Source organism: Pteropus vampyrus, unplaced genomic scaffold, assembly GCF_000151845.1.
Source record: "Pteropus vampyrus isolate Shadow unplaced genomic scaffold, Pvam_2.0 Scaffold397, whole genome shotgun sequence".
NCBI lineage: Eukaryota > Metazoa > Chordata > Mammalia > Chiroptera > Pteropodidae > Pteropus > Pteropus vampyrus.
Window position 1 is genome coordinate 1632567 of NW_011889178.1, and position 16716 is coordinate 1649282.

General features: G+C 33.8%; 1 protein-coding gene and 1 pseudogene across 2 annotated transcripts in view; one reads left to right on the forward strand and one right to left on the reverse strand.

Moving 5' to 3' along the window:
- LOC105305812 (sodium-coupled neutral amino acid transporter 9) overlaps positions 1-16716 on the reverse strand; it is a 40073-nt gene that overhangs the window by 2030 nt on the left and 21327 nt on the right. The window contains exons 9-12 of one of the 2 annotated variants that reach the window (XM_023523618.1): positions 10133-10246; positions 8407-8555; positions 4620-4709; positions 3031-3228 (exon numbers count right to left, since the gene is read on the reverse strand). In XM_023523618.1, the coding sequence (XP_023379386.1) occupies positions 3063-3228; positions 4620-4709; positions 8407-8555; positions 10133-10246 (519 nt within the window). In that variant the 3' untranslated portion in view covers positions 3031-3062. Of the gene's footprint in view, positions 1-644; positions 3229-4619; positions 4710-8406; positions 8556-10132; positions 10247-16716 lie in introns of those variants that run through there. The other variant, XM_011380621.2, reaches the window with a different exon arrangement.
- Positions 13486-13957, forward strand: LOC105305813 (annotated as a pseudogene).

Below are 16716 nucleotides of genomic sequence, written 5' to 3' on the forward strand. Positions count from 1 at the left end.
GAAGCATGAAAATGGCCTTCCCTGCTTCACACTTTGCTTGCTTCTCTCATCAGCCCTCCCTGAGGATCCCAACTGGAAGGGATCTGTTTGTCTTTCTCTAACTGTCCCTTGCATTATAGTTAACTATATACATAGTTCCGTTACTAGATTATGATATGATATGAATGATGTTTTATACATCTTTGCATCCTCTAAAGCACTGAACATAGATAGTTCAGTCAATTTCTTATGGAAATTAATTAAGTCAAAATACTGAAAAAATTTTTCCTAATGAACTCCAAGTAGAAACAAAAAAAACTCTTCTACCTCTACATATAGTAGCTGTATTGTTTGCAAAATATATTTAATGTAAATAAAATAAATATTTCCCTTTGATACAGCCCCTTTTGGTGGGTAAATTTATTCTTTACTCCAATACATTTTTGGGTGTGATGATGAAACTGATTTTGGATGATCATCCATAGGTGTCAAATCTCAAAGGACATTTCTTTGTCTTTTCTGGTTTAGTATTAGCATACCACATATTCATCCAGAGCCTTTCTAAGGGAGACGTCTCTAAAAAACTTGTTTTTAATTTTATAACATCCTTAGTTGTGTGTTAAGTAACATAAATTCAAAGAAACTAAAGTTAACCACATCAGAGCAAAAAGTAAAATAAATTTAATTAGAAAATTCTAAGAGATGACAGTAGAGCAAGTCTAAAATTAATTATAATGGGATCTGAATGAGTTCATATCTCATCATACTAATGTGTGAGCCAGGACATATACACCCACACAAAGAGTTTCTGATCAAGCTAAATAACAGACTAGAGGAGTTGGTTTCATGAAAAGAAACTAAAGAAGGCAAAGTCATTCAGCATAAGTCCAAGGCAGGATTTTAGAAGTTCTAAATTATCAAGTCTTTTAAAGAAAACAAAACACACACCCATTGGGTTTTAGTTTGGTAAGTAATGCATTCATTGTCATATTCACTTTGAACATTAAATGGGCAAAAATATACCAAATCATTTTTCCACATGTCAAAATAATATTCAAGTATACTGAAAAGAGGCAATGAAATCTCATGTTTTTAAAAATGAGAGAGGCAACCAGGGATAAACAAGGATTAAGCCTAAAGGATCTCTCAAGGAGCTACCTAGCTTTTGATTCCTATGTCACTCTCTGAACGGACTCTGAAGTCAAAAAGATGCAGGGACACCCAAGCACAGAGAGACACGCTATCTCCATGCATCATATCCCTGTTCTAAGAGAGGTTAACACAAAGATCCAAACACCTAATGCAGAATTTTCTCATTAACCCAACTTCTGTCAACAGTTTTTGCTAACAAACACTTTCGAGGCTGTCTCTGTCAACCAATGTAACTAAGTTCGAAAGGCAATTTTAGTGCATATTAAGGTTTCTAGAGATAAAATGACATAAGATCTGAGATTGGCTTTAAACATTTCAGTGAAAAAGAAAAGAAAAAGAGAATAGGTAAAGCAAATGTAGTTTTATAATTACTAAATCTAGGGAATGGGTATATGGGGAAGGGGTTAGCATATTATCTTTTTCCACTTCTGTGTATGCTTGAAAATTTTCATGACACTTCAAAAAAAAGAAGTTTAGGAAATATAGTTCATCAATATAGATATGTATCTATGGACTGGATTGAATGCTTTGCTGAAAGAAATTACGGCTGGTCTAGAATCTGTAGCTCTTTACTAGATTAAAAAAAGGCTATTTCACCCATCTTTCTCAAAGGACAGAAATAACACAAATCTATACACCATCCTGGGATATGGGATGTATATTAACACAACATAATTTTTAGTGTTAGCCTAAAATTAGAGAAATCTAACTTTTTCAGAACACTGAGGCTGTGTTATATGGAAGACATGGATTTTCACACTGGTTTAGCTTTTAGTTTGAATGAAAAAGAGGAGACTGTAAATTCCAATAATTCAGATTTCCTAATCCTTTTCTTAGATACAAGGAGTTTGGGGGACAGGGGTGCGAATTGAACCTCTATCCTGCCAGTTACAGAAGTGGGCGTGGGGGTGGGGTGGGAGGGTGGGAGAGGTGGGGGAGTTGATGTCCTTCTGGAGGTCATATCTCAGACAGAATTAATCCTTTTCTGTAGTGATAAAACCACTTTTACCCCTCACTCTTCCTGGCCCCTTCTCCACTCCCTTCTCCCCTGCCTCATGTATCCTTCTCTGCCATGCTTCCTACATTCTCCCCCACTGGTCCTGTCATGGCATCCTACGCAATGCTCAAGGATCCAGAAAGCAAAAGACTCCCCGCCTCCCTACGGCCCCGTATCCATCTATGGGGAAAATCATATCTGTCCCTATGCAAAATCTGGCTGGGGGAACTAGAATTTTGACCTAAGTCACTGGTACTGGATTAGAAACAAAAGAGAAGTCAGACAGCAACAAAACTCTTCTAGTTCATTTATTTTGCATAAATTTCATGACCTTGGGGCCTGTACTGACAAGGTTCCTTTCTCTTTTCCTCACTGGCCCCCCAACCCCTCTCTTTCTCTTTCTCTTTCGAATAGAGATTGAGGACATAGTTAAAAAATTAACTCTATTAACACTGATGTCATAGAGATTTCTTTTTAAAAATGAGGTATTTGGTTTACTGTCCCAAACAGTAAAGGTTTGGGCAAACTGCAAAAATGGTCTAGCAAGTAATAAAATGAAAGTGAATACAGTGACATAAAAAACAGAAATAGGATCTGGCAATACATTGCTGTGTGGCACCCTGAGAATCTATTGTAGCCAAAATAAACCCACCTATCTTATATATCTAAAACCAAAACACAGCATACATTTCTACTCAGAAAAGACAATGAAAATAAATAGGTGAGTAAATATGAAAAAGCTAGAGACCAAGATCATCCCCATGCTAATCAAAATTACTTATTTATAAATTGGATTACTATTTCCCTTGTTATCAAATTATCTTAGAAAAAAATTTAGAATTACAACATCAACAATATTTACAAGTGAATTTATGTGAAACTGTTGTCAAAGTTCAAAATACCATGAAAGATCTTGAGAAGATAGTTGAGTATTTCACATAAAAAACTGACTGATCAGGTTAGCCAGGCCCAAAATGATGATGAAAACGTGAAAGATTAATTTGGGCCATGTCAGACGCTCTTCTTGGTGGAGGTAAATTATATAGGTGAGAGATGGATATATGAATACAAAGGCCAGGCCACATGCTGCTCCTGAATATCTGCAAAAAAAAAAGTTTTAGGGATAATATTCATTATAATTTTAGGGATAAGTTTTAGGAATAATATTCATCAACAATATTATAATTGCATCTTGCTTTACAATTAAGGTAAATACAGTACAATTTAAATCTGCCTCAGTTTGATATAATGAAATTATTTTTGATTCATTTGTTATTGACTTAAAGCATTTGAATTTAAAATATTTTACTTGCTCATTTAATATAAAATATTATTTCCTGTTCATTTTTATGGCATCTGCTTGACAGAGAGATTTTTTAAAAAAATTTTTATAAGATTTTATTTAAGTCAAATTGATGACTTTGCCAGGAAGCAAGATCTCAAATGCTCTCAACAAAGGGATTTTTATTTATCTCTCAAATCTCCATAGTTCTTGAGTCTCCGTGATTGTGGCTACTTCCTCAGAAACATCTGGAGATAGGCTTTCTATCTTTGATCTCTTATAAACTAATTATGCATTCTGAGTTTCTGAAGGACTGTTAGCATCTGCTTAAGAATGAGAACAGATGAGCGCCTTTCTGGCATTGAGGACAGTTACAAAAGATAATAAGAAAAATACCTAAACTTGAGACTCACAGAGGAACCTGCACTTTCTCTTCCTTTTCCCTATCCTCAGTTTTCTTGAGGAATGGTTTGATAGTGGACTTAACTTGTAAGTCCATCATATTCAACAAGCATCAGACTTAATCTCCCTTTTTGTTTCTTGCTTAGGTAAGGCTCTTCAAAAAAAAAAAAAGTGACTCGGCCCTGTTTTCTATAGGTTAAATATGAGAAATCAGATCATTCTGAAGCCCAGTGTTCCATGAGAATCTGAAGTCACAACTTTATTTCCAATCTACTCAACCTATCCCAATGTTTTTGGAAAAAGGATATCAAAGAAAGAGCTATCTGGGCTATAAACTCTTAGCTAAACTTTTACTTTGTGACTACAATTGACATGAAATATGTTCTTGAGTAGAAATGGATTAAGAAAGTTAGGACATAGCCTTGACATATAAGAGACTTCCCAGATATCCAAGAAGTTATATATTATATATTAAAAATTACTTTTTATTTTGGATAAGGAGAAAGGAATACATTAGAAAATAATGAGAAAAAGAAAAAGACATAGGTGCCTAAAGCTAAGGGATAATAGAGTTTCTAGAGTTAGAAATAAGCAGAAATGAAAGATAATGAGCATCTTAACTGATACCAGGGAACTATATTTGAATGTTACTGGTTTTAAACACTGAAATTTCATACAATTAAATTAAAACAACAACAACAACAACAACAACAACAACAACAACAACAACAACAGAGAAGCAGCAGCAGCAGCAGGAAAAGCATGAAATGACTATATGAAGGAACACAGTTCCCTTATAGACAGTACCTTATGATTCCTCCTATGTTTGGGTAGAAACAGGCCATGATCACTCCAGCTCCCACAATAATTAGATTAAGAATCAACACATGGAAAATACTACAAGTTGAGGAGACAGATTGGAGGAAAGAAAAAAAAAAACAGGCAAATTATAACCATTAACACGAGAATAAAATTCATTATTAACATCTTTAAAATGAGAATGTCTTAAACTTGAAAATAAAATCACAGCAAAAATAAAAGGTGACAATAGTAGTCAATGCTGGTGATGGGACACTTGCCATTTTGTGCATTTATATAAATAGGTTAAGTTTTATAGGAGCAAACTTGTAATGTGTATCAGAGTTCATACTTTTTGATCCATAGTTTCACATGGAACATCTTAAGAAAATAATCAAATAAGAAAAAAGCTATTACCATATAAATATTTACAGAACAGAAGTATTCCAGATATATAGCAAGGTAATAATTCATGGAATATATTAAAAATTATTAAAAATACTTATCATTATTACCTTGATGGTAAAAATCCACCAAGGCAAGTTGGAAAAAAGCTAGTTAGATTTTTACTATACTAAATTTGAAAACATTAAAAAATGTATCAGAAGGAAATACACAAAAAGGCAGTAGTGATTGTGTTAAGATTTGGGATTTGGGGTAATTTTTCTTCTTTTCTATATTTAACAAATTTTCTACATTATATAATATTTTTAGAAAGTGTTTATTTTGCCTTTATAATTAGAAAAATAAATTATATTAAGGAACAGGCAAAATGGGCAATTTTTTATTTTTCAGATTCAGCCACTTAAAGATATTCACTATTTACCATGAATAGAATATTTACTAAATACTTGAATGAAATGTTAACAATTCAAGGTCTGGGAATCAATCTGGACACACAAAAAATAATGTAGATGAACTCTGATGCTCAAGAAATAACTCCATTTCCCAAAAGCATGATTCTTAAATTGACACAGGAAAGCAACTCTTGAGTCTAAGTTATTAGAGGTTAATCAATCCCAGATAAAGATTACAAAGAGAATTAAAAATAAGAAAAATATTTTACACAAATAAGTGGTTAGTCATTCACATCTTGATGAATTACAAAGATATTCAGCTTCCAGATCTTACATTTATCCAGAAACTCCAACCTTAAAATTGCTTCAGAGCTTTGAAACATTAGTTGGGCTTTTGTTATTTTTGTATCGTAAAAGCAAACAACTTTGTGTATTTTCCAAAGTAGTGGTTCTTAAAGTGTAACCACAAACCCTAGAAAATACTCCAATACTCCTTCAGGAAGTTCTTGAGGTCGAAATTATTTTAATAATCATACAAGACATTACTTGCTTTGCAAATGCAATGGTGGGCAAAACTGCTGGCCCCTTAGCATGGACAGAGGTAGTAGCAGCACCTGTCTGTATTCTCTAGACTGTATTCTTTCATGCCAAACACTCTAAAAAAAGTTTTATTAAAAATCGTTCTTGATAAAGAAGTAAAAATTACTAGTTGTATTAAATCTCATGCCTGGAACACATTTCTTTTTAATGTTCTGTGTGATCAAATAGGACTACATAATAAAGTACATCTGCTGCATACCAAAGTATGATGGTTATCTTGAGGAAAAGCACTCGTAACTGAGTGAGAAAGCAACCTAGCCCTTCGCCCCAAAGAACACTGTTTTTACTTGAAGAGCAGACAAACTATATGGTCCTTCAGTCTTGGGTATTTGACATTTTCTTGAAAATGAATGGTTTGAACTTGTCATCTCAAGGAAAACAACTAGTAGTATGTGTTGTCAATGATAAAACTTGAGCTTTCAACTCAAAATTAGACTTTTGGAGAGCTTGTATTTGCCACTCTGAGTTTGAGAGTTTTCCAATATTTAAAGACTTTTATTAATAAAGTCGATGGTGATATTAACAATGCGTGTTCTGATACCATATAATGAAGTGTGTCAACATTTGGAAGATCTGCAGAACTCAGTGAACCAGTATATTACAAATGACTAAACATGATGTTACAAAAATCAAGCATGGTAAAAAATCCAAAGTGTAAGATAGAGCAATGGTTTTTTTTTTAATGTAACTGAGTTTCAGATTCAACTAACTTTTAAGAAACTACCACTTGTCAAGGTTGGGCATAGTATCAAAGAACATCTAAATTATCTGAAAAAGCTACTAAGAGTACTCCTTTTTCTAACTACCTGTCTATGTGAGGCTGTATTTTCTTCATATATTTAAATGAAAATAACATATTGCAACAGTTTGAATGCAGAAGAAGATAGGAGAATCCAGTTATCTACTAGGTAATCAGACATTGAAGAGTTTTGAAAATATAAAGCAAAAGTTATTTGGGAGAGAGTTATTCTTCGTAAACATGTTATTTATATTAAAGGCAATGGTTTTATTATTGCTTTTAAATAAATTAATACATAGTTTTTAAATTCTGTTTAAATTTTTTATATGTTAAATATTGATAGATACAACGTATATAAACCAAAGTTCTTGGGGATCCTCAATATTAAAAAGTGTAAAGGGGTCCCGAGGCCAAAAACTATGCTCCAAAGAACATAGTCTGTGGAATACTTGTAACTGTAGGATAAATGATAGAGTGTTCTTAGTGGTAGGGGAAGAAATGTAATGTGAACACAAGGGAAATTCCAGACTTTTTCCAAGTGGAAAAAACATTCTAACAGCCAACATTATGCAAAATAATGGCAGAAAACTGAAATAATGCATTTACCTAGAATATTTTTTCATCTATGACTTCACTGTATCCATTTTATTTTGGTGAACGTAACTACAGCACAGAGTATAAACACGACAGGCATCTTATATTTACTGAAATCCAATCTTCCAGATGAGCAACACCAACGCCGTAGCTCCTGCTATGGTCAGTGCTAAAAACCTGCTAAATATTGACTTATGTTTTTAAAAGTTTATGGCTTTTAAACCAACATATTGATAACTAATTATTTATTTAATGGGGGACAGACTGCATCTGTTCACTTCAAACCAGAGTGATTAAGACCACTTGTTTGTTGGTTACTGAAAATGTAAGTTTTTTCAAATTGTATCCAAAAGTTTTCTTCATTTAAGATCATTTACTCCCAATAAAATAGGTAAGGACTAGGTACTTTTTATTAGGATGAATCTAAAATAAAACTGAATGTAAGAGTAGGAGTTAATCAGGGGTCCACAAGGAAGTTTCAGGAAAACGCTAAAGCAGCTTATAGAAATTTCTCTTGGATGAAGGTGACTAATTTTGAATAGATTTTCAAAAGGACTCACAGCTCCTCTATCATCAATCAGAGGTTAAAAATTACAGTAGTAGTTACAGAAATAAATAAGAATTTAAACTTGTTATGTATCTTACCTTCAATTATAAACAACTATCATTTATGTAAAAGTACGTGAATATTAATATATAAGGAAATATCAATAACTAATAATTAAAATAAAAGAGTTTATTCTCATTAGCCATACACTGCTAACACATATATTATTAACTTTTTGGCAATGTGTAGATTAATAGCAAATAAATCATAAGATAAATATAACTGGTATTAGACCTAATATAACTATACTGGAAGGAACTGACTTTAAATCATTCCGGACAAGGCAGTGTCTTCTATTTTTAAAGCTCTTCAGGGAAAAGGACACTAATGTTCTATCCTTAGCAACCATTACATTAGGCAAATTTTTATAGCAAAAGGATCAGTCACATTTTAAACTGACCTGTTTGCACAGTCATTTGTTGCTTGGCACATCTTGCTGGTCAAGAGAAGAGCCCTTACCTAGGATAAACGTCACCGAAGATGTGGCCCAATAGCTGGACACGAGCCAAATAGCCTAGGAGTGGGTAGACGGTCATCATCTGGAATAGCAGGAATATCCTTGCAATGAAGGACAGGATGTCACTGCTCGGAAAGTTGTCTAAAAAATTCTAATCCAAGAAAGAAAATGAAGTAATGTTAAAAATTGAATCTAATATATACAGATTTATAACATAAGTGCCACTCAAATTGTAGTTTGTGGCCTGCTGCCTGTCCAGGAACTGTTAACTATTATTGTTCAATGAGCCAAGTATAGAAATTGAAAGTAAGTGTTTAGAAACTTTTATAGAAATGTGACATTGCCATACTTTTATTCTATTTTACAGAAGTATCGGCCTATAATTGATTTGACTTTAAAACAATGACAAAGAACACTCTGCCCTTCACCATAGCTAGTTTAAGAAGCACCACTTTATAAGGTTCAAGCATAAATTTGTTTCAATATATTTAAATGGCTGATTTAGCTCAATGTTATTTCATCCTCACTAGCTCTCTTGCTTTCTCTCTACTGAAGCCCTGCAGCACTTTCAAAGTCAAAATTACAGAACGAAGTGAGAGTATATCTGTTACCTAGTATCAGTTTTATTTACATTATTTACAGTCTCTCACTAAATAGAAAAGGATTTATTTCTATTTCTTTTCATGATTCTTTTCTCCTTTTTAGTTTGGCATCTAAAACAATAATCACCCATTCCCCACTCCACCTCCCTTTCAAGTATGAATACCACAGATATTCCTATTCCCAAGGGAGTGGCTTTATATGGGATTGTTCACATCAGGGAAATTTTCAGCAAATGATTGGTTGCCAAAATAGTTCTGGAATTAAGGACATCAAGAGAAGAACATTTCAAGCTATCATAACAGCAGTAACCAAACCCACTTCTCTTAAAAGATGAGAACATTATTAAAGGTATTATGCTGAAATAATATTTATAATTCATCTGTAATAAATCATATTGTATATTCTACTCTAAGAGAAATTTCTTTCTGACCAGAAAGAAAGACACCTGTGAAATGCTATTTTTTGTGAAAAATTCTACAGTCACATTCAACTACAGACTGTACCATACCTAACTTTATGATGGGTCAAATCAAAGAAAATATTACTTATAGCAACCTTTTAGTAAAAGAAAACAGTTTCTTTTATTCTGTCTCTCCCTTTGTCTTTTTTAACAGCTGAATAGACTATCTTTGTTTTGCTATCTGCCATGCAGTACCAAAGTGGATGTTAGACCTGTCATTAGAAACTGTTGAACTGAGATGCTAGTTTATACAGGACATTTGTAGATCTGGGCTTTGAAAAATAAGGGAGTTGAACGTATTATCTGCAGAGGTTTTATAATTTCATGACTACTATTAGTGAAAATGAACACAAAGGAACACAAATCCACACAAAGAGATATACTATATATATAATAGGAATCATTCATTTGAGTATCCCAAGGTGACAGCATGAGGTAGGTTTTCTCAGAGAGTCCATCTAAAAATCTATTCTACTAAATGGAAGAGGAAACTGAAGTTCAGAAAGCATGGGGAAGGTGCCTAAATTCCCACATGTAGAATAAAAAGTAGAGAAGTTATTCAGATCTGGTCCTGTCTGCTATTATATCTTGCTACGGTATCTCCATGCCTGCTCTGCCAATATGAGGGTGGAGACAATGACACAGAGAGGATACATGTGCCTTACCTGTTCTATACAGTCCTTGGGTAACGGTGGTGAAGGAAATGAAGCAAAAACCAGGATTCCGATATAGAGATAAGTTAATGTCACCAACATGTAAGCAATGGACAAGTCCCTCACCTGTAAATAGGGAATAAAATTCTCACAATACTGAATAAATTTATAGTAAGTCTGCCTGAATAGGCTAAATAAGAAGACTGACAATACAAGATTTACCTTTTTGCTCTGTGTGTGTGTATGTAGCTTCTAGGTATCCCATTTTTCACAGAAAAAAATTGAAACAAAATTCACACACTTTACAATTAGTCTTTTTTTTTTTAGACTATTCTGGAGTATGTAGACTAAGCTACCTATTGGTAGACTTAGGAAATTAACATAAATGGTGGTTTAACATGATTGAAACTCTAACTTAATTTCAAAAAGTAATTTATTTACCAAATTTATAAAATATTTAACTAAAACAATAAAGCTAAGGGACAACAAGAAAGAATAAGCCACCTTCTGTATGACCTACATAATTAAAAAATTTTTTCTTGTAGTAAATTAACTTAAATCATCAAAGCATGCCTACACCCAAAGAGACTGGTACATAATAAAATATATTAAATAAAGAAGAAAAGCTAGTTAAAGAACAGACAGTAAGTTGGTATTAAAGACAAGCTTAATAAACCTAAACAGTAAACAAAAGGAAATTAAAAGGCAGCTGTTGAAACAGCTGCACAATGTTATTATTGGAATCAGTAAACAAATGTAGAACATTAAATGGAGTGGATTGCTTTCTTCTACTGCTGTTCCCTCCCTCTGAACCTATCATTCCCATGCAAAGTAAAAAGCTCCAAGATATTTAATGCAGCCAGCTGTCAGATCCAAACAGAACAGATCCCACAGTTCACAAATCTGGTCTCCATCACCATTAAAGTTACAGCCAAACAATTCAGCACAACTAAATTATGGCAATAAGCCAATTCATTTTTCATTTTAAACACAAATTATTTGAAAGCTAAGAAAACATATAAGAAAAAATTATATATAATTTTATTTTAGTTTAATAACACAATAAGAAAACTGGACATTTGGTATTAGGGGCCATTTCTGATTTTTTGGACAACTTCCCTCCTTAAATGGGCTAAAGCAATAGCAGAGAGTTATAAACTTGAGTGTTGATAAATTCATTTAAAAAGCAAGTAACAAGCTATGAGAAATCCTAAAATCAGGTCTAAGTTGACAATTAGTCTGAAAACAAACCATAGAGTCCTTAATTAATGATGGGTAGACCTATGGAGCTATAGGAACCTGAATTATGCAAGAGCTTCTAATTATTTAGGGCTGAGGAAGAAGAGGCTGACCAACCTCCATGGGAGTTTCAAAGTTTTCCTCTTTAATTCATGAAGCTCTAGGGCCCATCTCAGACAAGACTTCAGTCACCCCTAAGGTTGCCCATTGTCTTGTGTAGGATGAACAGAAATGAACCAGGCAACTCTAATTTTCATATCAAAGGGTAGTAATCTCCAACTATGTTTCAAAGTCATTCTCCCCCCAAACTTCTCAATGCCACTCAAGAACAAGGTAATCTTGTAAAATACAAAATTTTGGAGGCTAAAACAGTTGTGTCAGAGACAGTTATATATAAAAAGGGAAAATTACCATTTTATGAACAGTCTTTAAATTGTATACTACCTGATCACCACGTTATTTTGGTCAGGCTTCCTGCAAAGATGTGTACCTTAACAAACTTTGGGGAAAACTCTGATGAAGATGAACGGTCTAAGATGTAAGGGTTTCACAATATAACAGGGTTTCCCTGTTCTTATAGCGCCGTATACATATCTCAAATACAGCATGACAATTATCATTAATTTTTATTATAAAGGTAATCCATATTCATGACACAAAGAATCTCAAGTGGAAAAAAAAGTCTCTTGACACCCATAAAGTAGCCATGGTTAATAGTTCTTTGTTATATTGGTATTTTAATTATTCTATGTTTAAATTGGTCTATACCACTAGACTATGCAATTTCTGAAGACCCTGGCTGTGTCTTTTTTTATCTTTATATCCCAATACTTAGGCAATGCCTGGCACACAGTAGGAACTCAGTAAATGTAGATAAAAAATAATAACTACATTGGCTACAATTAGTAGATGCTTCTAAGTGCTAGGCTCCTTGCTAAACACAGTACTTGGATTATCTCATTTAATGTAGGTGCAAGTTTTTTCTCCATTTTATAGATGAGTGAACTAGTGCAACAAGTTACAAAACTTGTTCATGGTTACAAAGTGAGTAGCTGGTGAAGTCAATATTCAAACCAAAGTCTTTCTGGCTCCAAATTCAATGCCCTTCGCTACTATGATGGAGAACTGACTAGTCTCTAATTCATTTGTGTCTGTTAATAGACAACAATCAAGAAAACAATAAAAGAGAGGTAACAAGTTATAAATAACAAAGGATACAATCAAGTACACATATAGATGTAAGAGAAATACTAAAATAAGAAAAGTTCTACTTCACAGTAGTCCAAATGTACATTCAGTAGAAATAGGGCAAGAATTGCATATCTGTTTTTGTCTGAAAATACTCTAATGAATAGAAATGCTGTTTTAATACAAAAGCAGCTGAGGTTTAGCACGATCCTGGGAAATATGCCACCTATGAATAGCATGCACACATGTGGGTTTTGCTATTCTCTAGCTTGAACAGAAGCCATCACTGTACTAGGCCAGGGCACAGAGCCTCTTAAAAGCTCGTTTAATGGAAAAATGTTAGAAAAAGCTATCTTTTACAAAATGAGGCTCAATGTAAAAATATATATTTAAAAAGAGGCACAAGTGACAATATGAACTGGTAATGTGTCAAGAATCCTATACATTAACAAGGTAACCTACTCTGCCTCATGAATAAGCAATGGCTGGCAGGGCTGGTAGCGAACTAATGACAGGAACAACGCCAACAGAAAGAGGACTGGGTTTACAATGGGGCACAAGTGGGTCTGGGAGCACGTTCTATTTCTCAAATATGATTTATAATTTGTTCCACATACCATTCATAGTGAAAATACTACCCAGTGGAGCATTAACTAACAAAAATGACAGAAACTGACCACACAGACCTACTCCGAACATTTACATAAAACTTCTGCTGATGTATAGCCAAGTAAACTACACAGATTCATATGAAGATGCAAAAAGTAAACAACAAATTAAGATATAAAGCATTTCAATGTGTGAATCAGATCAATTCTCTCTCCTGCCAGAAAAGCATTTCTATTTAAGAATTTTAGGGAGCAAAACTTAAACACAAACAGTCCTCTCTTTGCATGGGAGTATGAGACTAAAAATGCTTGGACATCTCTTTGAGGAAGATGTGGTTGCAGCTGCAGCTCTCCCGCCCCTGCTCCACTTCTGCCTCAGGGCTGTTTGCACCGCAGCCATGGCTTACGGATACTGGAAAGACACCCATAAAACCAGAGGTGGCCATTCACCAAATAAGATCATCCTAAACAGCCACAAGGTAAAATTCCCTGGAGAAGGGGTGTGCTGATTTGATCAGAGACACTAAGGAAATAAATCTCAACTTGCCACCCAAAGTGAAAGGACCAGTACGGATGCCTACCAAGACTTTGAGAGCCACTACGAGAAAAACTCCTTGTGGTGAAAGTTCTAAGACACTAAGATTTTCCAAAGTCGGTTCCAGATGAAGATCCACAAGCCACTCAATGACATGCACAGTTCTTCAGAGATTAAGCAGATCATTTCCATCACTATTAAGTGGTTGAAGTCACCATTGCAGATGCTTATATAAACTATTTTAATAAACTGATTACAAAGTGTTAAAAAAATGACTGCAACACAATCATAATAATCAATGGGAAAAATTATGATTGTTCTGTGATCTTTACCAATATTTGTCAAAACATTAAAAACTGTCAGTTACAAATGTGTAAGAAAATTAAAACAAACAGTAAACTTGATACTTATTTAGTATATTAATATAAAACACCAGAAACATTGAGCATTAAACTGTTTTATTTCTTTGTCAAAACTTACAGAGTAGTTTGGACTGTTTCCCCCGCCATGGCATAATTATAATTTAGAGCAAGCATCTTTTTCATGCCTTGGTAAACTGTCATATTCATTTCTTTTAAGTCTGCATCAGCTTCCAACATTTCATCCTTTGTGCTTTCAATGTGAAGTATCTCTGAGAATTCTTTCAATGGGAACTTTAGTGGGAAGTTTCAGTGTCACTTCCTTTGAAACATCTTCATTGTTTTCATCACAACCACCTTCCTTGTTCATGTTGATAACTTCACCTTCCCTAAGTTCTTCTGGATGTACATCTAGTCTCTCAAATGGCAGCAGTGTCAACATTTCCACAATCAGATATTTCTTTTATGATTCCATTTGTTTGATTAAAGTTTCATTTCCAGTGTTATCACTCTTTATTTTATTGTTGCACTTTCACTTTTGTCAATTCCCTCTTTCAATTCTCCATTTTTATTCATATCACATGCGCTTACCACTGGGAGACAAGGAAGCAACTCAACCATCCACTTTTCAGTCTGAGTGTAAAGTAAATAACAGATGCATAGTGACCAATCACTGACAGACTTTGAAGGAAGTGACAGGATTACTAACTAATTGGGATGTGTTATTTATGTAGTGATTTGTGAACTGAAGGGCTGGTAGCTACTACTTAATGCAAATACTCATAGTTCCAATCCTGTCGTGACTGAAATTTGAACCATGTTGTTAGGGGGAACTGATGTAATTTAACTAAACCATAGTCATTAAAATTCATGCATATAGGAACTGTTCAAAATGAGGACTGCCTGTAATTTAACTCATCATTTTAAGACTATTTCTAGTAAGACAAATCACGAGTACAATAAAAATATACATGAGTGTTTAAGATAAAATATGAGACTTCATTAAAATTGTGTTGTTCGCTCCCAGATTCCCAGGTATACAAGGGGTTCTCCTCTGTTGTTAAAGAGACTTTGGTGGTAAAGTTTGAGAAGCCCAGCCTCATGGATAGAATGATCCACTGCATGAGAATCTTCTTCATAAAATGGGTTTCTAGGGTATTTGGTCTAAGTTGGCATATGAGAGCAGTTGATTAGGATAAACAGGTTACTTAGTTGGTACCAAAGTATACACTATTAATGACATATAACTATCCCTGTGAAGATGAAATAGATATTTTTCATATCTCTCTCTAAACTTCCTAAAACTTGAAGTAGACAGCTTAGTTCAAGTGGCAATGAGTCAGAGAATTTGGGAAGGAGGAGAGAAGGATTTAAAAATAAAGGACAGTAAGCATATCCTCAGTTTCCCTTTATAGCCTAAAGTTCCAAATGTTTATCTAGGATAAGTGACATTTTCTTCCTATTTTCTCAAAAGATTTAAAACTGTTGATGGCAAAAATATAAGTACAATAAGACTAAACATTTCTTATAGTAGACAATTTGGTGACAGAAAAAGGGGAGGGAAGTTTGGGGGATGGGAGAATGGAGCGAAGGGTTAAAGAAGTACAAATTAGTAGTTGATAGTTGGGCACGGGAATGGGGAGCATGGCGGAGGGAATGCAGTTAGCATTAATATGATGCTAGGAGCAATTGGGCGGATTGTTTTATGAACTATGTAGATTTCTAACTATTGTACTGTATACTGGAAACTAATTTAAATAAATAAATTTAAAAAAAATAAAAAGACTAAACATTTCTAAGATAAAAACCAAATCTAAAGTGGGAGGGAAGATACAAACTCTAAAAACACATTTTTGCCTTAGAAAAAGTGTAGCAAATGATAAGAGAACTCAATCCTTAAGTTTTCCAAATGTCATGGCAGAAAGAAACAAAAAGAGTTATATAACCCTTATTATCAAATAATAAGAATAAATTCATTGAGAAACTTTTCCCTAGACTTGAACACAGAGAAAATATCTCTCTATAGCCTTTCTATAAAGTATGGTGAGCACTTTAAAGAAGAATATCCAAATTATAGACCTTATAAAACAATGAAACAAAATTCTACACATGGCTTTCTTATATTACCATGAGAAGCTAGTTTTAACATGAAAACCTAGTGTGGTGATGAGAGAAGAGAGAGGAAGAATTGAGGTGGTTCAATTATGGATTTTCCTGGGAATCTAACTAACTTATTAACATCATAAGAAGAAATGTTGGAGAAGAGTTAATATGTTCTCATTGTGATAAATTTAAAGGCACTAGAAAGAATCTGAAGGGGAAGACAGTCTCTCCTGTTAACAGAAAGATCCACAGTCTAAGTGTCAGGAGAGAAAGGGTAATAGATAAAACTAAGAAAGTCCAGCCTCTACTATACGTGAGATCATGTTAAACACTTTTCCTACTTTGTAATATTTAATTATGATTAAAACCCTGAGAGGCCTGTGTCAAATAATACTACTATTTCATAGGAAGAAAATAAAATTTGAAGGTCACCAAGTTAGGAAATTTGGTAAATGCAGATTTATTCGATTCCAACTTCATTCACAGGTAATATGTCATATGAATGTTACCAGGTAACAGAAAAAATGAAAATAAAAGAGCCTGACCTATATTCTTGCCCTAATT